Source organism: Xiphophorus couchianus, chromosome 2 (genome assembly GCF_001444195.1).
Source record: "Xiphophorus couchianus chromosome 2, X_couchianus-1.0, whole genome shotgun sequence".
NCBI lineage: Eukaryota > Metazoa > Chordata > Actinopteri > Cyprinodontiformes > Poeciliidae > Xiphophorus > Xiphophorus couchianus.
The window spans coordinates 10,972,157-10,993,349 of record NC_040229.1 but is presented as its reverse complement, the minus strand read 5'-3'; the positions used below and the strand labels follow the sequence as shown (position 1 = coordinate 10,993,349).

The 21,193-nt window shown below is 36.8% G+C and overlaps 1 protein-coding gene and 1 long non-coding RNA gene across 4 annotated transcripts; one reads left to right on the top strand and one right to left on the bottom strand.

The window, feature by feature from the left end:
* The first annotated feature begins 22 nt into the window (after nt 1-22).
* Nucleotides 23-21,024, top strand: LOC114159404 (cingulin-like protein 1). Of its 3 annotated transcripts, none has more exons than XM_028041377.1 (19): nt 23-149; nt 1,946-2,819; nt 2,919-2,986; nt 5,565-5,670; nt 5,748-5,843; nt 5,922-6,070; nt 7,523-7,664; nt 7,745-7,957; nt 8,711-8,917; nt 8,994-9,098; nt 9,868-10,020; nt 10,168-10,338; nt 10,547-10,699; nt 14,903-14,992; nt 16,019-16,102; nt 18,221-18,345; nt 20,170-20,278; nt 20,369-20,532; nt 20,607-21,024. In XM_028041377.1, exons 2-19 carry the CDS (start codon nt 1,965-1,967, stop codon nt 20,683-20,685), a joined length of 3,069 nt encoding a protein of 1,022 aa, XP_027897178.1. In that variant the 5' UTR covers nt 23-149; nt 1,946-1,964; the 3' UTR covers nt 20,686-21,024. The 3 variants fall into 3 exon arrangements, with proteins under 3 accessions (XP_027897178.1, XP_027897159.1, XP_027897169.1); XM_028041358.1 differs by having other exon boundaries at nt 2,892-2,986; XM_028041368.1 differs by having other exon boundaries at nt 31-149; nt 1,949-2,819; nt 2,892-2,986.
* Nucleotides 12,847-14,370, bottom strand: LOC114159444 (uncharacterized). The gene is made up of 3 exons (XR_003598583.1): nt 13,934-14,370; nt 13,441-13,529; nt 12,847-13,323 (listed from the first exon to the last, which is right to left on the bottom strand). It is a non-coding gene; the product is annotated as an uncharacterized LOC114159444 (long non-coding RNA).
* Nucleotides 21,025-21,193: the final 169 nt, after the last annotated feature.

Sequence of the window (21,193 nt, the reverse complement as noted above, 5' to 3'; positions counted from 1 at the left end):
GCGCGGAGTGACCGCCTCTCTGAGCGGGACTCCGGGATCCAGTCCGGGCGGAGGCAGAGCAGCCGGATCGCTTCGAGGAGGAGGAGGAGGAAGAGGAGGAGGAAGACCTACCGCTCCTAAAACCGGACACACACACACACACACACGCGGTAAGTTTCTGTTCGACTTTAAGATCTCACACTATTTTTATTCCGTTACTTTAGTCAGAAGCTCCTTTAAGTTAAAGTTTGACGTCTGAAAGTTTAGACTGCGCAGAACCAGAACCTCACGCCTTAAGGATTATTTCCTTTCACATGCTCCCTGTTGCCAAAATGTCCACCACCAAGAAAAATAATGTGAAAAAGACTTAAATTTACGATTCAAATATCATTTTTTCACCAGTGGATCATCAAACTACTTTAAGAAGTCAGTTTGAAGGCTTTAAATGATCATGTTATTACAGAGATCACTTGAGTGCTGTTAGTCCACAAATTTTATATAGTATAGATAGAAGTATAGATAGTATAGATTTCATTGGCAAACACTAAGTAGTTTATAATTGTAAGAACGGTGATAGAGGGTTTAAAAATACTTAAGAAAAACAAAAAAGAAAATGAGGTTGCCTTTTTTTTCTAGCCCCTTTTACTCTGATATCTCTAAATAAAATCAGAAATAACTAGTGGCCAACTGGAGTAAATATCCTCAAAAAAGGTAGTGTTCTGAAAGAACAACATATTCAAAGCAGTAATAAAGTCAAAACTGTCCCACAAAATATATACTGTATGTTTTGCATTTACAATAAAAAAAATATTCTTTGTATGTAAATCTGTTTTTACCCAGATCTCCTCATTTATTCTCAGTGCAACAGCCATTTTTAACCAAACTAAATGACAACATCTACCTTCGGTATGCAAAGTTTTAATCTATGCACAAATTGTTGATATTCTGATTGTATGAATGTGTTTTATTTTATGATTAGAGGGCAGAAAGAAAATTTCCACCTTGGTGGACATTAAAGTTTTAACTGAGCTTAACTTAACATACCTTATCTAATCTTAGATAAGTTATACATAACATATCTTAACTTATCATAATTTAAGTCAAGTTATCTAATCTTAATTTATCTAACATTAATATACATAACATATATTATCTTAACTTTATTTATCTTACCCTAATTTAACTTAACTAAACTTATCTAATCTTAATTTAACTTAACATACATTTTTATCTGATCTTAACATGCATAACATATTTTATCTTAATTTATCTTACCTTAATTTTAATAAGATATTATCTTAATTTATCTAAGCTTAGCATAACTGAACATACCTTATTGAATCTTAACATACATATATAATCTTATATTAACTTAACTTTTATTTGATTTTATCTTAACTCATATAAATTTGGCAATGTGTCTTGTTTATTTTAGGATTTTCTCTAACTAGTTGCCAAGAAGAATTTTATCTTAATGTAGTTTTTCCACTTAATTTTCCTCCTTTAAGCTGCTTTTAGATTTTCCTTTAGGCTTGGATTGTGCAGAATGAGGCTCTTGAGACGATCCAATATTGTTTGCAGCACAAAGCCTCGTCTGTTCGAGTGTTTCTGCCTCATAGTGGCGCATTTGTGGACAAACATACTCCCGAAGCGTTATCCCATGAAGTGGGTGACGACACCCGTCGCAGTCGTCATGTAGCCGGTTCATCTGGAGCTGTACAATAGTTGCCCTGTCATTAGCGCACACAGAAGGGGGCTGTTTTCATTGCGCAGCAATATTATCCTCTCAGTGCACATTCATTCTGCCGGGTGCAGCTGGAGAGGAGCGCCCAGCATGTCTGCCACTGTGCACACCGGGGCTCTGTTTTGTAAACAGCTTGCTTCGCTGTATCAGCCTGATGCACCAGTTTTCAAACCGCTCTCCCGTGCAACGCCAGTCTCCGTCTAACATGCGGTGTTATTCCAGCAGGTTAGGCAGCGGCGGGATGGAGTCTCACAGACTCAGCGGCTCCACGGAGGTCCAGATGCAGAGGGGCTACGTGCTGCAGCACCGACCTGCAGCAGCCGGCAGCCAGGAGAACCTGTTTGGAGTGAGAGTGCAGGTTCAGGGATTCAAAGGCCAGCCTTACGTGGTCCTGAACAGTTCTGGTCAGGAGATCCACAAGGACGTGTCTGTCATAACTCACCAGGCGGGTTACAACCCCGGGGTGGTGAGAAGGTCGGTGGATGAGACGCAGCGGAGGCCAAACTCTTCTTCTGGGTTTAATTATCAGAGTCAGTCTGAGATCCTGAGGCCGTACGACCCAGAAAATAACAACCAAAGCCTCTCCAGGTTCCGACACGCATCGCTTTCTGCTGAGCCCGCCAAACCCAGGATCCCACTGCCTGCCGAAGGTCCTGCAGACGACCCAGCAGATCTCAACCAAGACCTCACATCCTCCTCAGAGGGACACAGCGCTCCGCTGTCCCCAAACGCCGTGGACACCGACTCCATCATGTCTGTCGGCAGATTAATAAGCCGGTTCAACAGCAGCCTGCAGAGGGGACGAGGTCCGAGGAACAGGCTGGACAAAGAGGCGTGCCGGCGCTCCCGCAGCGTAGACAGCAGCCGCACCTCCAGCTCCTCTTCCTCGTCGCCTTCAGCCAGCAGAGCGTCTTCCCTTCAGGGCAGCAGAGGAGAAACCCCAGCTGGGATTTATCCCCCTGGATCAGCCAGGGCGCGCCTCTTCGGCGGAGAATCCGCTCGGACAAACAGAGTCGAGGAGAGCAAGTTGAGCAAGGGACAGCAAGGGAAAGAGACGGCAGTGCTGTCCAAACCGCCGGACGAAAGAGACGCACAGGTAAAGAGGTTGTCAGGGAGCTACGCAGTTTCTTAGAAGTCAGTATTTATTGGGTGTATGTTCCCTAACCAGGTTACTCCTGATCTTCTGAAAGGACAGCAAGAGCTCTCAGCAGATCCGCCTGAAGAAGCAACAAAGCAAATACTCTTCACGTGTCTGAAGAACGGGTGAGTGCAGCGCAGGTTCACGCTCTCACAACAGATCAGAGGCTGATTTGCATTATAAAGGTGTGCAAAATGGAAATTATAGAGCTCAATTTAATTTATCATACAATTAATTTATTATTCCAGCAAGCTTAGAAGAAACCTCAACTCTTTATTTCATTTGGAGAAATGCTCTGTAACAAGAACATGCAGCTTTGAGACACAAACTCTGAGGTGGATAAAATACCCCAAGATTTTACTCAAGAAAGAGTACTTCAACATGTTTTTACTCAAGTAAATGTAAAAAGTACCCACCCAAGAAATTACTCAATGAAGAGTAAAAAAGTATTTGGTAAAAAGTCTGCTGAGTAACGGATCAAATTAGCAATCATTTAATATTTAAAAATGACATCATCTGATGGACCAAATTAAAAGTTGAGTGGAAATTTTGATGTTTTCAGGATGAAAATGACAATTTGTATAAGTAACAAAAATAACAAAATCAGGCTAAATCAGTTTCTTTCAATATAAAACTTGAACAAAAACTGCAGGTGTGTGTCTGTGCCTGGTGAATGTTTGGTTAAAACCTGTTTGGTTTTCATTCACTGGGTAGAAAATCCAGAAATTTTGCTCAAGCAAGAGTAGAAATACTTCATAATAAAATTACTCAAGTAAAAGTAAGAAAATACAGTGTAGTAAAAATACTTGTTAAGTTAATGTAACGGAGTAAATATAACAAGTTACTACCCACTTCTGCACAAACCAGAAGCAGCGAAAAGTACAGAGCTTTGCAAATGTATTCATAGCTCTTTAATTTTTTTACATTTTACAATTATTCACTTCTTTATGTTGGACCATCATATTAAATTCCAGTAAAATATATTAAAGCTTGAAAGATGTAAGAAAGAAAACTTCCGTTGTTATTATTACTTTACAAAGGTGCAGAACCACGCCTCTAACGTACACTAAACGACAAGGTAAATGTTTTTGTTTTAAAGGTGTTGAAAAAACAAAGAGCTGCTCTGGATTATTTCTTGTGAATTTGTGCAAGATTTTTGTTGTCAAACTGGTTAAGCTTCTGTTTGCCCAAGTTTAGCTCATAAATTGAGGTTTTGAAGATAGCGACACTAAAAACTGAAACCCCAAACGTCATGTAAAAATTTATACATTCTAGTAAAAATGAAGCTTTTATGTGAAGAGGGTTAGGACCACTAAAAAAATAATAATTTTGAGAATTAAGTCAGAATTGGTTTTTCAGTGTCCCAAATAATCTTTCGCATCAAAAGACATGGAAACAGAAAGTGAATTATTTGTTTTTTTTGTCTATTAAATATTTATATAAGTGGCATAAGTTACATAACTATAAAAACAAGCAACAGTTTTAAAACAATTACAAAATTATGACAGTTGAAATTTCTGTCTTCAGCACCTTATGTCAAATTAGCTTTAATAATATGCAGATGTGTCTTATTTATAGGGTTAATTTTGATTCTGAATGTATCTTACGCTACCACATAATGTTTATTACTTAAATAAATTGGATCTAACTGTAATTGTATTACTGTCTGGGATTAATAACGTCTTCTAAACTGTAATTTTCCATAACAAACTGGTATTTATAACGAATCAAAAGTATAAAACCTGATTATTCTCCATTTAGCCTGCACTATCTACTGAAAGTCTTGCTCTCTCTCACCGTCTCACAGCAAAATACATTTACCTTTAACCCTTATCGGCTGAAAGGTGTTGCCGACGACACATTTTTACAAGCCGTAACGCTGCGATACTTTGCGCTACCCAACGGTTTCTGAAAGGGGAGTTGTTGCGCTTTCCAGCCAATATTGGGTTATTACGGTAATTTCACTCCCACCGTTGCAGGGAGCATGTTTTACTTCGGTTTAATCTGATGAAACACTCTTTTAGTAGACGGTAAATTGTAAATAAATGCTAGATATTGAAAGTTCTAGTTGTTATGGAGAAATGGGCAAAAATATCTACTCGCAGGACATTCAAATAACTTTGTACAATTAAAATAAGCCAAAACTTCCATGGGGAGATTTGAAACTTAGGCCTTAAAGGGTTAAAGAAATGTTTTTTACACCTCTGTTCTTCCTCAGACTTCATTTTTAGACACCAATTTGTTACTAGAAACATCAAACCATTTACTCCATAACAACTCAATATCAGAGTTCAAAAATATTAATACTGATCCACAGATTAATTACTTTGCTTGTAAAGAAATTAGTTTTTTTTTTTTCCCCCTATGAAAATGTGTTTTGGAAACTTTTTCCGGCATCATTTAGTGATGATGAGTTGGTGGTTTCACAGCTACGTTCCTGCAGGAATCTGGCTGCTGTTCCAGCTGTGTGAACTCAAACTCCCAGTAGTCAGGAATGCAAAGCATGACCACGGCTTCACTGATAAAATAACTGCTTCTTCTGGAAAATATTAAACATCCACCAGTTCCTGCTTCATACCAGGGGAGAAAAATACATTCAAACAGAACTCCTGCTCTCCTCTGGAAGCTGGCAGCGAATTTGAAACTTTATCTTTTCAAACAAAAAACTGCGGAGTTTCAGAACTGTGCGTCCTGTTTTTCCAGGACCGCAGATGATGACCCCACAACCCAAAGAAAAGTCAAACTGCTGCTCGACAACATCAGCGAACTCAAGTCCAAGGCTGCGGAGAGTGTGGAGGAGGAGGAGAAAGTGAGATGTTTACCAACATGGATCTGCAGGATTTATGGAGGTGGCATTGTGTTAATTAGATTTTTGTTTCTCTGCAGGCCTCTGCAACAGGAATAAAAGCGCTGCAGGAGAAACGGGCAGCTCTGGAGAAAGAAGTCGCACATCTCAAGCAAAAACTTGGCATTGAGATTAAGGTGCAGAACAATCCATCACCTCGTGTTTCTGTGGTTATGTTGTCTTTAATGCTTTGTTGTTTTTTATTGAATTTACAGAATGAAATGACGTTAGCCAAAGCTTTTGAGAAAGCGAGAACGGAGAAGAAGAAACTTCAAGAAGAGCTGAACAAAAGTCAGACGGAGCTTCGCAAACTGAGAGAGAAACTGACGGAAATCGAGGCAGAGCTTCAGTCCACCAAACAGGAGTAAGGATCCAACACAGTTTAAAGCTTTTGTTTGCTTTTAAATCATTTCTTCAAACTTATGTTAGAATGTAGTTTCTTATATAGTAACTTCCACCTGGTCATTAAGCCTATACTAATACTTTTGAACATTTAAATAAACAGTTTGAACTGTGAAAAAAAAAACACTTTTCTCCTAAAATGTCAACATTTTATTGAATTTTTCCACATTTTGTCACATTACAACCACAAGTTTTAACACATTTTATTGGGTTTTTATGTGATAGGCAAACAGAAATTACTTTATGATTGTGAAGTAGAAGTAGCTAGATGTTTTTATAAATATACTGCAAATCTGAATAATGTGACATGGTGATACTTTCTTTTTGTTTTTGTATTTTTTATATTTAGATGTTTTTTCAGAGCGTGCAGGGCAGCCATCTTGTTTTACAGCTTCTACTTATTTGGATTTTGAATTCATAACAACTCTACAATAGCATACTAGGAACAGGCTAAGAGTTTTTATTTTATTTTTATATGAAAATAAATTCAGAATATTACAGGAATACAGTTGTAATAAGAGAATAAAGTACAAATCTTATGAAAACCTAGAGGCAATACTTAATATTTTAACACAGCATCAAATTATTATCAGTAGCAGGATTTTGAAACACTCATGAAATCAACTATTTTAAAGTAAAAACTTCCAAGAACTGAGCTGGTCATGTCAGATTCTGATAACTCTAAGCTTTTTTGCCCCTCATTAAAACAATTTTTTTGTAGTTTTAAGATTTTTTTTTCTTCTAATATTCTGACAAAATTTTTTATTTTCATAGCCTGACTCATACTTCATCGTACAACTCGCAGAAGGGATGATTAAAAATCAAAGCCACTTTTCAAAAACATTGTGTACAATTTATTTTTTAGAAAAGAAAGCAACTAAAAATAAAACAAAAATAAAATAAATCGATGAAAATCAAAAATCACATCTGGTATGCAACAAAATCAAGGACTCGATTTGACATTAATGAGAGAAACAACCAGGTAATTGTGGAGGAAAAAACAAAAACAAGGACACAGCAAACATCTGACAAGAAAAACTGCTTGATGAGATCACGTTTAACTTTTCTGGCACACATGCAATATGCTAAATGTGGTGGAAAACTAACAAAAAAATATCCATGGGCATCACTGAACTCATCACTCCACTGCGAAACATGGTGGTGGCAGCATAATGATATGGGGATACTTTATTTCAGCAGGGAAACTGGTCAGAATTTGAAACAGCCACAAAAACAATAGCTGAGCGGAATAGAAAAAAGCTTTTCAGATTAAAGCAAATATTGATACAGTGCTACGTTTTGGTCCGTCATTCACATACAATCTACTGAAGTTTGTGAAAACGCGGAAAAGTTCAAAAGGTGCAACACACTGTATGAAAGTAAAACCCTTCCTCTGTGTTTGTCGTTTCTTTAGACTGACTCAGATGAAGACCGAAAGAGAAAGAGCTAAAGCGGAGATGAAAGACCTCCAGCAACAACTCTCCGAGATGCACGACGAGTTGGACCGCGCCAAGAAGACCGACGTGATAAATACGGAGAAAGAGGTTCTTCTTCAGGTGAGCCAGACCACATGAGTCAGGAACTGGTTTCTCCACTGACCTCTGACCAATTTTTTTTAATGATGGGTGTGTGTCAGGACTTGGCACAGATGCGTGTGGACTTTCAGGAGATGCTGCAGGTGAAAGAGGAGCAGGAGGAGGTGCTGCACCACCGGGAGATGGAGCTGAGTGCCCTGAAGGGGGCGCTCAAAGAGGAGGTGGAGACTCATGATAAATACATCGCTGCTCTGAAGGAAGAATACGAACTGGAGCTCGAGAAGCTGCTGGTTCACTTGCAGCAAGCAAAGGAGGTGAGAGAAACTTTCACTAAGGTACAACTGTAATGTACGGAGGCCCCTAAGGGACATGGGGGATTTTTCTTTCAGTTCATTACTTTATTTTTGTATTACTTTATTCTTGTAATATTATGACTTTATTCCTGAAATTTTACAACTTTATTCTCGCGATATTATAACTTCATTCTTGAGATATTATGACTTTTTTTGTATTATTTAGACTTTTTTTCATATGACTTTATTCTCCTAAAATTATAGTTATATTCTTGTAATATTATTACTTTATTCTTGTATAATTTAGACTTATTTTCATATGACTTTCTCAAGGTATTATGACTTTATTCTCAAAATGTTACAACTTTATTCTCATAACATTTCGACTTTATTCTCTTATGACTTTATTCTAGTAATGTTATGATTTTGTTTCTGAATATTACAACTTTATTCTTCTTACAGTATGATTTAATTATTGAAATATTATGACTATTTTTGTATTATTTAGACTTTATTTTTGTACAACTCTGTTCTTGTAATATTATGACATTATTCTCAAAATATTGCAACTTTTTATTCATATTATTTAGACTGTGTTTTTGTATGATTTTCTTGTAAAATTATGACTATTCTCGTAATATTATGACTTTATACTCATAATTTCATTTTATTGTATAATTTTTCTTAGTATGGTCCTAATACTCTGTCGTGTGCTATAGGGGGTTCCATAATAATTAGATTTATTTTAGCTTTATTTTTCATTTTGCCTTTCAGAGCAACGCCTACTTGGGTCAGGAAGTGGCTCAGGTGGAGGAGGAGAAAGGTGCAGCTAAGGTGCAGCTGAAGGAACTGATCCAGGAGAGAGACAACCTGAAAGGAAAAGTCCGAGAGCTGAGCAACAAGGTGGAGCAACTGAATCAGGCCATCCAGGAGTTTAAAACCACGGAGAGGATGATGGAGCAGAGAACGAAGCAGCTGGAGGTGAGAGGATGAAAAACCAGAAACAGATGTTTCTAGATGATCTTAATCTCACTTCCTGTTTCCCCTCCTCCCTCAGAGGGAAAAGAACCAGGTGGAGGAAATGCTGGAGGATGTGAGGAAGAGCGAGGAAGAGCTGTGTCAGTCTAACCAGTCTCTGCTTTCCCGCTTGGAAGATGTGCAGGTAATAAGAGCAAAATGTCTTGTAAAAGTATTCACACTCCAACTTTTTTAAAACAATCCTTCATGTTGCAACTTGAGATGAAACGATTAATGGATTAATCATGATGATTGAAATAACTCATTTAGTAAGCGATTAATTGCTAAATGGAAGATTCGGACCCAAAAAGAGGTAATTTGCTGACAGAACAACAAACTCAGAGCAGTAATTAAGCCAAAATTGTGTAAAAAATAAATATCCTCAGATGAAAAATAAAAAACACTAAAGTCACAATTTTAACTTTGCCTGGTTCAAATTCTGTAAAACAAATCTCTTACTTATCATCTTTTTCTATTATTTCTTTTACTCAGTTTATCCAAAAATTAGTGAACAGATTAGCCCTAAACTGGGTTTAGGTGAAAAAGAAATGGTTGAGTTTCTGTTGGAAGTTTTTTTTTTTTTTTGCTGCTGCTCATCCTAATTATCTTTTCTTATTTAAAAACGGAACTGAATCTTTTTTTTAAATCAATTAGTCATCTAAATAATAGACAGATTAATCAATAACTAAAATAATCATTAGATGCAACTTGAGTTACAACTTCAGATATTAATGTTCTCCATTGTAATTGTATGTGTCGGCCAACTACATAAAATCCCCAACAAATGCAATATTATTAGTGGTTGCAACATGACAAATGTGGAAAAGCTGAAGCGATCTGACAGTAAATATGATAATCAGTCATATCTAGATTTCAAATCATGATCCGTGAGCTCCCGTCTGTTCCTGATTCAGAGTAAGCTGACCAAATTAAACCATGAGCACAAGGATTTAAAGGAAAAGCTCAAAGAAGAGAGGAAGCAAGTTGAAGAGCTGTGGAAAATGAAAGCAGAGCTGGAAGATGAGAGGAGGATGCAGGACAGGGCGATGGAGCAACTGCAGAGAAAGGTGAGAGGGACGAAGTTCTCTGCTTTTAGGAAATATGGGAACAGAAATATGCATGAAGTCACATGAGGTCAGCAGATAAATTATGTGCTTACAAAAGTCCAAATATCCTTAAACTGAGGTGAGTGGTGTGCTTATCTGGCTGCTTAGATGAACACCATCATGGAGGAGTGCGAGGCGTCCACAGATGTGCTTCAGCACCAGGTCGACGAGGCCAGAGAGAGGAGTCAGAGGGAGCTGGCCGAGCTGCGCAGACAGCTGCAGGAAAAGGGAGCAGAGCTGGAGAAATCCAGACAGGCAGCCAAAAAACTGCAGGAAGAGGTGTGGCACACATTGTGCAGCATTCAGCAATATGTCTTAGTCAGCAGGATGATGAGTCAAAGGCAGGGCGGAGAGATTAAACTTATCTTGTTTCAGGTTTTTTGATTAGAAAAAATGACTCAGATTGAGCTTATCTGTCTGATCCCACCCAAAAAGAAATTAAAGTTTGATTCTTCTTCCTTTGGCTGCTGGTCTGTTCTCCGGCCAGCTGCTTCCTCTGGAGGAGGATCTGCGGCGGTGTCACAGGGAGCAGCAGGAGGTCCAGCTGAGAGGCCGGCAGCTGGAGCAGCGGGTGGAGGAGCTGGAGCAGAAGAATGCAGCCGTGTTGGAGGACCGGGAGCGCCAGGCTAAACTCATGGAGGTATAATTTTCACTAGGGTGACCAGACGTCCTCTTTTTCCCGGACATGTCCTACTTTTCAGACCTAAAAAGATGTCCGGGGGGAATTTAAAAATCGTCCGGGATTTTGGTCAACTGCCTCAAAACACATTACATAGCTTACATTGTGATTACATTGCCACTCCGTTCCACTACTCCATTCCAGGTTTCTTTGTATGGCAAATTAGTCACGCCCTTCTCCCCAAATCCAATCACGTTGCATTATGTGTGCGAGTGTGTGTAGGAAAAGTAAAGATAACCCCCGCTGCAGGTTGTCCTCGTTTTGACAAAGTAAAATATGGTCAACCTAATTTTCACAAATGAAGAGCGGCAATAGCACAGATACAGATAAAGTGTTACTGTGTTATAATCTGTTTGTCAAGTTACTTGGTAATAGTAATTAGTTACTTTACTTAACGTAGTTACTTTTCAAAAACTTGTAAGCAGTACATAGTTCTCATGTAATGTTTGGCTACGTTCACACTGCAGCCTGAAGCGACCCATTTCCGATTTATTTAATTAATTTATTCCTTAATTCCATCTGTATTTGATCTTTTCATGACAGTTTGAACAACACAGATCGGTTTTTTTTTGGTTTTTTTTCAAATGCGGGCCAGGCGACCTGAATTTGTGGTTCTAAATCCGATACGTACCTGATCTTTTCAAATGTGACTCGAGTGTGAACGTCATTGATACGCGACAAACGTCACTATTCTGCACCCTGATACGGGCAAGCGACAAGAAAAACAACCATAGCGGACTATAATGAGGATTAAATTGTTAATGTGCTGGCTCCGGTTAGATAATAACTTTAAAAAGGAAAGATATGCTCCACCATCAGCATCCATGTTTACTTCCGAAAACACTGAGCATTTCTTCTTCTTCTACGTATTTTATGGCGGTTGGCAAAACACTACTGCGCCCTCTACTGGGCATGCGGGACACTTTCGGGTCAATTGCAGGTTATGAAGTAATTTATTTATTTTGACTTGTATCTGTTTTAGTTTACCTCAAATGACAAGTCTTTTTATTTAATTTCCAAATGTTTTTCCACTCCAGCCTCCTCACCAAAAGCCCAGCCTTTTTTAAACAGTGGCAGCAACTCAGCACTGTTTGTTCTGCTGATGACAAAACATAACATTTGAGTGTTGACACTGCGTATCAGTTACGGAGCCTGGTGTTTACAGTAAAAAGTTATCAGACCTGTCCAGGTGTTTTTAGGGATCCTCCTACCTCCTCATCCCTGCCTTCACCGCTCAAACACTCCCTGCAAAAGAAAAAGTCTGAAGAAGCTGCAGTCTGTAGTTACTGCCTTTTAATGCCTTTAATGCTTAGTTTACAATAAAATAATGTTTTTACAAACATTACACACAAAAAGACAGCATGAAATACCTTAAAACACAAACAAAATCAAAACACAAGAATATAAATGAACTACCTGCAAAAACACACAAAGTATTTTGTCTAGTGCAAATATCTTAGTACACTTGAAATAAGACAAAACTAACTTACAAGTAACTTTTCATCAAGATAGAGGAGCTTTTTTGTGTACAACAATACTATTTTCCTATAAGTGAAATAATTTGCCTGGGGAACTAGACCTTTTTATCAATATTAAGGAATTATTTGCTTAAAACAAACTTCTTTATCTTGCTGAAAAGTTATTTGTAAGTTAGTTTTGTTTTAATTCAAGTGGACTAAAATACCTGCAAAAGAAACTAGACAAAACCATCCATGATTGACACTGAAGTATTAAATTTATGTTCGCTCTAAAGTGACATTTGAGTACACAGCAAATCCAGCAGGTCTAAATTAACTCTATCAGATTTGATTTCAACATTTTTAAAGTGTCTATATGGGTCCACACCATAAAGTGTTAATTTAACTCTCTTTGGAGAGTTGGTACCTTAACTCTAATTAAGTGTCAGATATCAAATCTGCTGGAGTTAATCATTTAACACTTACTAACACTAATTCAGTGTTAGATCTTAATATTAACGCTCAGAGTATTTTTTTTTACTTCATAAGAGTTATTTGTAATTCATACTAAATAGGGATTTTATTGTTTTGAACTTTTAAAAATTCTTTGGAAAATAAACATTTAATAAAAGAGGCAATGATTTTCTCAAATACATTTATTTCAAAACATGCGCCATAATTACAAAACATATTACAACGTGGAATAATGTGCATGTTTCACATGTCGCCTTCATTCACATATTGCTTATCAAGAGGTCTGACATATCAGCTGTGCAATACAAAATGCAGTATATGCTTAATACATTTTTCTTCAATACAATATGCATGAAATTGTTCAAAGTACAAGGCGGAGAAAGTAAAGCAAGTAGTTCATGTAATATGATAGAGCAAATGTTCTTTTAACAGGTAGATTGCTGGATATTACAGAACATAACAGACCAACCTGATATTCAGATCCATCCAGTTTATGATTCTGTTGATAAGGGACTGGGCCTTTCTGCACTCCCCCAAAAAGCTGTCCACTCACTAACACAGATTGTCTTCGGGTTGTTGGGCTGTTCGTGAACTTTGGCCCCAGACATCACCGTGCTCCTCTACTGCACCGAGTACTATAGCCAGTATTGGTCTCTGGATCATAACAAACAAAAACCATAACAATGAAAAATGGAACGAAAGAATACATTTTTACTCTAACAACAAGCCTCAATTATAGAAATGTGGAGTTTCAGATAAATTAACACTTACAGAATCATTTTTGGAGCTTGAATCTTTGAAGAATCCACGTAGGGTTCGGGAGGTTGACGCTGACGACTGGCGATTCATCCGCAACCATACTGGTACAAATATATGGAAAAATGCAATAAAAGGATTAAAACATGCTGCAAAATGTATATAAGAAGACAAAACAGCAGAAATAATGCTTACAACATGAAAAAGTTAAAAGGAATGATCAGAAAGGCTGATAAATCTGACCAATATTCATGTAAACGTTCAACATCATGAAAAAACATACTCCAGATTATAACGGATCTGTTCGTTAGCCAAGAATTTGACTGAATGTCCAACGGCTCGATTTTTTGTCAACACTTAAACTCCGCAAACATCCGGCATGCTAAGCTAAATATGCTAAGCTAAATATGCTAACACGGAGCCGTGTGGCGAACGTGATGTCGATGATACAGCTTGATCTCAACTCAAAATAATAGTTATATACCATCTCAGAAAAAAAATTACTTACCAAGCGCAGTGAACAACTCAGACATGTGGAAAGTAAATTGTCCTGAAATGACTTGGCGTCTGTCGCTTGACGTCGCTTCGGAGGGAACCGGTGATTCTGGGGGCGGAGTCAGTGAATGAGCTCCTTTAGTGTTATACAGCGGCTGTAGGAGTTCAGAGTTAAGAAGTCAAGAGTTACTGGTTCCATTTTAACACCGATAGATTTGATACGGAAAAAACTTTGTTTTAACACTGGATTTTAACTACTAATAATTTACACCCCAGAGCTACATAAACAGAATGTGACTCTATTAGAGTAAAATTAACTCTGCTTTTGCATAAAGTCTACTAACACCAAAACATTTAAGACTTTTGAATTTGCTGTGTACAGGTTTATTTAACAGTTTCATTTTTAATGATCTGCAGTTTATCCAGATTTTGACCAAACAATTAAAAAATATTCGACATAACTAGAACTAATTTTCTCATTTCCAGAGATGGAAACATATGAAAAAGAAATACAAAAACTTTTAATCCTTACATCACATTCAGTTTACACTTTGTATATTGTACAACATTAGAAGGCTTATATTATTTACTCTTGAAAGTGACCACTTTTATGCTTATTTTATACAATATAATGAAATTAATTTCAAAAGAATCATATAAAAATTGTTAGTATATAATGTCAACAAATGTTTTGTATTTGCTTTTTTACTTATACTTTACATATATGAAAAAATACCATTGCATATAAGTTTTTTGTATGTGAAGTATGTATTTTGGGAAGAAAAATCATGTATTTTTATATGTTTTGTGTATTTTGATTTTATTTTAGACATTTGGTGTACCTCAAATTATAGTGATGTTTCTGCTCATTTTAGACCATTGCTATGTTGTTTCTCAGTCTCTGCTTTCTCTAATCTGATTCCTAATTTTTGAAGGATTTTTTAAAATAAAAAGCACTTTATGCTGTTTCTTTTTCTTTCAGGACCGAACCAGGCGGCTGGAGGAAGATCTTAACGATGAGCGCAGCGGTTCAGATCTCCTGATGGAGCGACTAGACAAAACTAAAGAACAGGTAGGTTTACTTTTTCAGCATTTACTCTTTGGTAATGTATATAAATGTCCTTATTTTATCTTTTAGGCGTTACTATATGCTGCCTGTCAGCAGTACAAAATCCCAGCCCCACATCTGTTTTCATTCTAAACAGATGTAGTTCTCAGATTTCCCCTCTAAAACAATGGGAACTGCTGATTTGTGTGACCGGCGTGGCTGTTTTCTCTAAGCTGGGTTTCTGGGCATTGTGACACAATTTCTGATGTTTTTGCAAATGATTCACATCTTCAGCCTGCCTGCAAAGTAGGCCATGATGTTTCTGGAGCTAAGTGCTGCAAACTAATTGACACACAAGTCTATTTTGGGGTGGAGCGTAAAAAGCAAAAAAAAAAACAACAGCTAACCACTGTGAGAAGCTATTCACACTCCCTTCAGTGGGCCTCTGGATGTTATTAGTGATGAGTTTGATGTTCCTGCTGAAACCAGACCAGATTTACTCTACAGTGTCTCCTGTCTTGTAATAACAAATGACTGCGTTTTCTATCAGTATTGAAGTTAAAAACACATAAGGCACAGTTTCATATTACATATCGTGGCTACAAGTAATAATTACTGTTGTCCTTTCATAATTGCAAGCCTGCTTGTTTTCATTTTGATCTATTCTGTCGAGACTTTTCATAACAGAGGAACACAAAGTAGCATGTGACACCAAAATAAAAGTGTCTGTTTTAACTTAGGACATTGCTAGTAGTAGCATAGTTTGATTTAAAAATAATTACGGTATACTTTTTTTTATAGAGCTTGCTGAGTCGGTAGGGAAACACTAAATCTTACAAGCTGAAATTGTGATTAAGAGACTGATTACAAAATATTTATTTATGCACAGAGCCACAAAAAGTGCTGTGAAAAATGGTTTGCCCTTTTACAAATTTATGGTGTTTCGGAAGTGGACCTGCCTCACATTTTCCTCCAGGATTTTCTGACAGAGAGCACAGGACACTGCATACGAAAAATAAAAATTATGTCTCTTCTGTTTGTTTGTGACAGATGGATCAGATGAGGAATGAACTGCTGCAGGAACGAGCTGCCAGGCAGGATGTGGAGTGTGACAAGATGAGCCTGGAGAGACAGGTCAATCGAGTCGTCACACTGCAACATTAATCAGATTTACCATGCAGCAAGACCTCACCTTGTCTCAAAATGTCTCAGTGCAAAACACTAAATCTTACCAAGACAAAACTAACTTACAAGTAGTTTTTCAGCAAGATGCAGGAGCTTGTTTTAATTCAATAATTCTTGAATTCGGCATATAACTTTGGATGAATGTCTAATATAAGGAATTAGCTGCCATTTTTAAAGAACTACCATATTATTTAATTTTTAAAATAAAGAAAAACATACAATTTTATAACAATAAGCTAGATAATTATATTTGTGGAACTCAATACATTAAAAAAAAGAAACCCGAAGTGTAAAACTAGAGAAGAAAGGAATTTAAAAATTATTACAGCTGATCTTGTTGTGGAAATTAAAAAAAGAAAGCATCTAAATCTGACTCTTTTTTTTACTTTATTTATTTCAGTGAATAACAGCAACAAATGTAAGTGTGTATGTATCAGAAGATTAGCCAAGGGGAGCAAAAATTAAAACATAATAATCAGAGGGAAATTACATAGTACTCTTTCACAAAGAAAACAATTATACAAACTGTGACATATGTCCCCAAGAGCCTCATGTTAAAGTAATTTAAGACAACAGCTCTTCCACAGTCTCAAGTTGGTAAAATGCCCATATTGTCATTTTTACTTTTTGATTAATTGAAGGTCTAATTGTAAGCAAATATTGCTTAAGTTCAATCAAAAAAACAGAGAAACCTGGTTTTATCCTCAAAAATTTGCATTGAAATTTAGTTTTGTTAAACCTGACATTTGGTATTACATCAATATTTTTTTTTTTAAAACATGAGTTGTTTCTTTATCATTTTTGGCTGAAGTTATTAGAAGTGCTTGTGGAAGGTCCAAAGAACCACCTTTGTTAGTGGAGTCACAGGTTGCAGATCCTGGTGTAGCCGCTGCTTCACTTTGAGTGAGGAGTGACGCCAGTTATGCAGGAAGACTCAATTTTCTGTTGGAGGGGTGAAAGGTCAGCTGGCTGGCAACGCTAATGCTTTGGAATAGCTTCAAATATTAACACTGACAGTGCTGGATCCAAAGGACTATAATGGAAAGATAAATAGATAAAAATAATGAGAGAAAGAAAGAAAGACAGAGCTAGCTTGTTAAGCTAGAGCTAGCTAGATAATCAGCTCTGAGGATGAGAAGGGAAATTGAACCCAGTTCACTAGGTAGCTAAATCGGTTGGATAGGACCGGGTCTCACAATATGAAGTAGGCTCAAACACACAAAATGTTTTGAATATTAAAAAAATCACAACAGAACAATTTATAAGTTTAATTTGCTGCTAGCTATCGCTGATACTAGAATTCAACTGTTACCTCCAAGAGTTATCCAGTAATTAGTTTTAGAGGGAAATTAAACATCCTAACTATTATTTTTGGCAAAGGTCAAAGAGAATTTGAGGTCAGACTGTTGAAGCTGGAAAAATAACTTTCTAAACCAGTGGTGTCCAAACTGTTTTCCCTCAGGGGGTCAAAGCTGGCAAATTTAAATTACTGGCAAGCAACAAAATTCATTGCATTAAAATTGAATAAAATTGTTTCTTGTGATTTTTTTATTTACCCAACAATCATAACTTTTTATAAATCTGTATATCACTAAAGATCCATAACATTAAGAAATAAACAACTTCCATTTTGGGGGGTAATAAATTGTTTTATCTTTTAACATTTTTCCCACTGTTGACTTATAAAATTACTTCAAGGACCCACAAATGGACCCCTGGACACACTTTGGACACGCCTGATCTAAACAATGCTTTATAAAAAAGTAAAGTTTACATTCTTTACATGATGTATCCACAATCTGGTAATTGTAAGTATTCTCTGCTAATGTCAAACTGTATGTGGAAATGTTCTTAACATTGTTGTGTTAAATGTGTATTATAAAAGTCTGATGATATTGCAAAAAACAATTTATTTAGTTTTAGAGAAAATGTCCATTTACAAATTGAAATTCAAGGTTTAAATCTTTTATTAATGAAAATACAAACTATAACAGTCACAGAGAGATAAATGCGTGAAATCATAGCAGGTTCTGAGCTTCAAATTCTCTGGTTGATTCCTATTTTCAGAATAAAGACCTGAAGAGCAGGCTCAGTCATCTGGAAGGATCCCAGAGAACAAACCAGGATTCACTCGTCTCCAAACTTAACAGCCGAATCCAAGAGCTGGAGGAGAGGCTGCAAGGAGAAGAGAGGTCAGAACATTCTGCCCAAATATTACAAAACTTTTATCATTCTCTGAAATGTACGCTAATTATGAGTTTATCAGTCTGTGGTTCAGTGGAAAATAACTCTGTAAGATACAACGCTCCGGAAAAAGAACTTGTAGACATTTTTGGGACGTTAAAAACACAAACCTTGTCACATTTTACTGGAAAGTAGCACATAATTAGGCGGAAAATGACACACGGCCTTCTTTTTTAATTTTACAAATAAAGGTATGAAGAGTGTGACTGCAGAAACACAAATTTTTATACAGTTTCTATTGCAAATATCTCAACACACTTCAAATAACACTAAACTAAATTACAAGTAACTATTCAGCCAGATAAAGGAGCTTGCTTTAAATTAACTACTCCTTAATAATTCTTTAAAAGTTCCACTAGCAGATTATTTCACTCAAGACGCTTTTTCCATGTGAAAAGTAAAATAATCTGCCAGAGAAACCAATAATTTTTTCATCAACATTAAGGAATTATTGACTTCATATGACTGAAAAACATATTACTACACAAGTGTTTCATATTGGTTGATATTGACAATTATTGATTAGTTTTTTGTTTTCTGAATCTGAAATGCTACCAAATTGGTGATGTGACATTTCCTGTTTCATCTACAGCTTCTCTTCCCGCCATTTTTAAAAATGATTTTTAAGCAGTTATGAGGCTTAGTGGAAAAACCTTCAACTGTTGCTGCTGCACCAGTTACTCAGCAGGTTGTTGCTAGGTAACCAAAGAGTGAGTGAGTTGCTAGGTAACCAAAGAGTGAGTCAGTCAGTTGATTCCACCAACCTAGCTCAGCTGGCAACGGGTTGGGCATTTATCATATCATTTATCATTTATCTTGAACAATTTCTTGTCGTAAGAATTTTGAGTTAATGCTGTCTTGATGAATTTTAAGACAGCTTTTTTGTTATCTGTTTTTTTATTTTCCACAAAAGCATCAATAACTATCAGTAAATATGATTAAATAAGGTCTCTTTCTGCAGTCCAGTGAGATAAATCATACTTAAGTAAGTGATATCCTGAAGAATCCTATTTCAAATAGGAATGTTTTTCAAAAGCAGTATTTGTACTTGTGATGCTATGAATGCTGAGCGTAGCTTAAAGAAGAACTAATATTGGTTTTTATAATAATAGTAAAAGAAAATGCCACTGTAAAACTTTAAGTCTATGTCGTCTACTCCTTGTTGAGGCACGAAAGTCTTTCCTCTGCCTACATCTCCCAGAATGCTGTGTGGTTCTGGAAAAGAGTTCAATGAAATGATTGAATATTCTATCAGATGTATTATCTACTGATCCTGATCTATTGCATTATAATTTTATTGATTTATTGTCCAACCCTGCTTCTATATTGTGCTGAAAAGTTACTTGTAATTTAGTTTTTTCTTATTTCAAGTGCAATAAGATATTCGCATGAGAAACTAGACCAGAAATACTTGGTAAGAATTTGTGTTTTTGCTGCTACAGTCTTCAGATTTTTATTTGTAAAAAAAGAGGAAGATGTATTATGTATTGTTTTTATTCCATTTAACAATTTTGCACTACTTTGTGTTACATAAAATGTGATAGATAAACACATTTTATGTGTTAGACGAGGAAAGCTTAGATGAGCTTTTCTAACTAACTAAGAAAATGAGAAAAGCTGAAGGGACATTAATACCTCTGCACGGTTCTGTGCTGGTCTGCTAAGCCCTCGGATCATTTTCTCTGGTGTCCCACCAGTATCACTCATCAGCTAAGGGTTTGGTCACACATGGCTGCAGCAGCAATGTGATCTTTTCACGGTTTACCTCTAAGGGAAAACAACAACCTGCAACAGGTGAACCGCAAACTGGAGCGCAAAGTGAAGGAGATGAAAATACAGGCGGACGAGGAGCACATCAACCTGCAGAGCCAGATGGACCAGGTAGGAAAGCCCAAGCCTTTAAGGGAGAGATCGGGAAGGAAATGGCCGCCACTTGGCGTACTGAGAATGTTACTTGGTTAAACTTGGCAGCTGACTCAACGGTTGAAGACGGCGAAGAGGCAGATGGATGAGGCGGAGGAGGAGATTGAGCGTTTGGAGCACACTAAAAAGAAGCTGCAGAGGGACGTGGACGAGCAGATGGAGGCCAACGAGCAGCTTCACGGCCAGCTGAATACTCTGCGCAACGAGATGAGGTGACGCTCCTGCTTTCATATGTCTGAAATCATCTCTTAACTCTCCTAATTTCACTTTTTGTGTCATTTACTAGGCGGAAGAAGAAGTCTCCTCCCTTCATGAAGCTTGTGGAGGAAGATCTGAACGACACGGATGATTTTGGTTCTGACTGATGGATCTATGTGATTAAAAAAAAGTTCTGGACTTTATAAAGAAGTATTGTTCTTACTGTGAATATGCAGTACAGTTAACAACTCAGGTGTGAATTATCATTTTCTAACTACTAATGGTGCTTTGTCAGTGCTGACCTCTTTTATAACAGCATTTACTAATTAATGTGCATTGCATTTTGATTTATGCTTTGTTTTCTATCTATATATCACTGTGAGTTAAGTCAATCTAATTTGTAGTAGATAAATGCCCAGACAAAAAAAATAAACATTTTTAACATTGAGACTTGTGTATGTACCTTTGGAAAGGGCAAACTAAAATAAATCTGAATGTTTTATGTTTGTGCAGGTGTTTTGTCTTTGACCAAACACAAATAATATTTATTTATTTTTTGTTTAGTTAGTTAGTTAGTTTGTTTGTTTGTTTGTTATAATTAAAACCTTTCCTTGCACACAAAACACACAAAAGAAAACACAATACTGAAAAACCTAAATGAAGAAAAGAGAAAAA

Bases quoted from the DNA above. Each gene is read 5' to 3' on its own strand.
- LOC114159404 (XM_028041358.1), top strand. From the start codon at position 1,965: ATGGAGTCTCACAGACTCAGCGGCTCCACGGAGGTCCAGATGCAGAGG. The intron at 7,958-8,710 runs GTGAGAGAAACT...TTTGCCTTTCAG, and splicing joins ACTTGCAGCAAGCAAAGGAG to AGCAACGCCTACTTGGGTCA. The intron at 18,346-20,169 runs GTCAGAACATTC...TTTACCTCTAAG, and splicing joins AGGCTGCAAGGAGAAGAGAG to GGAAAACAACAACCTGCAAC.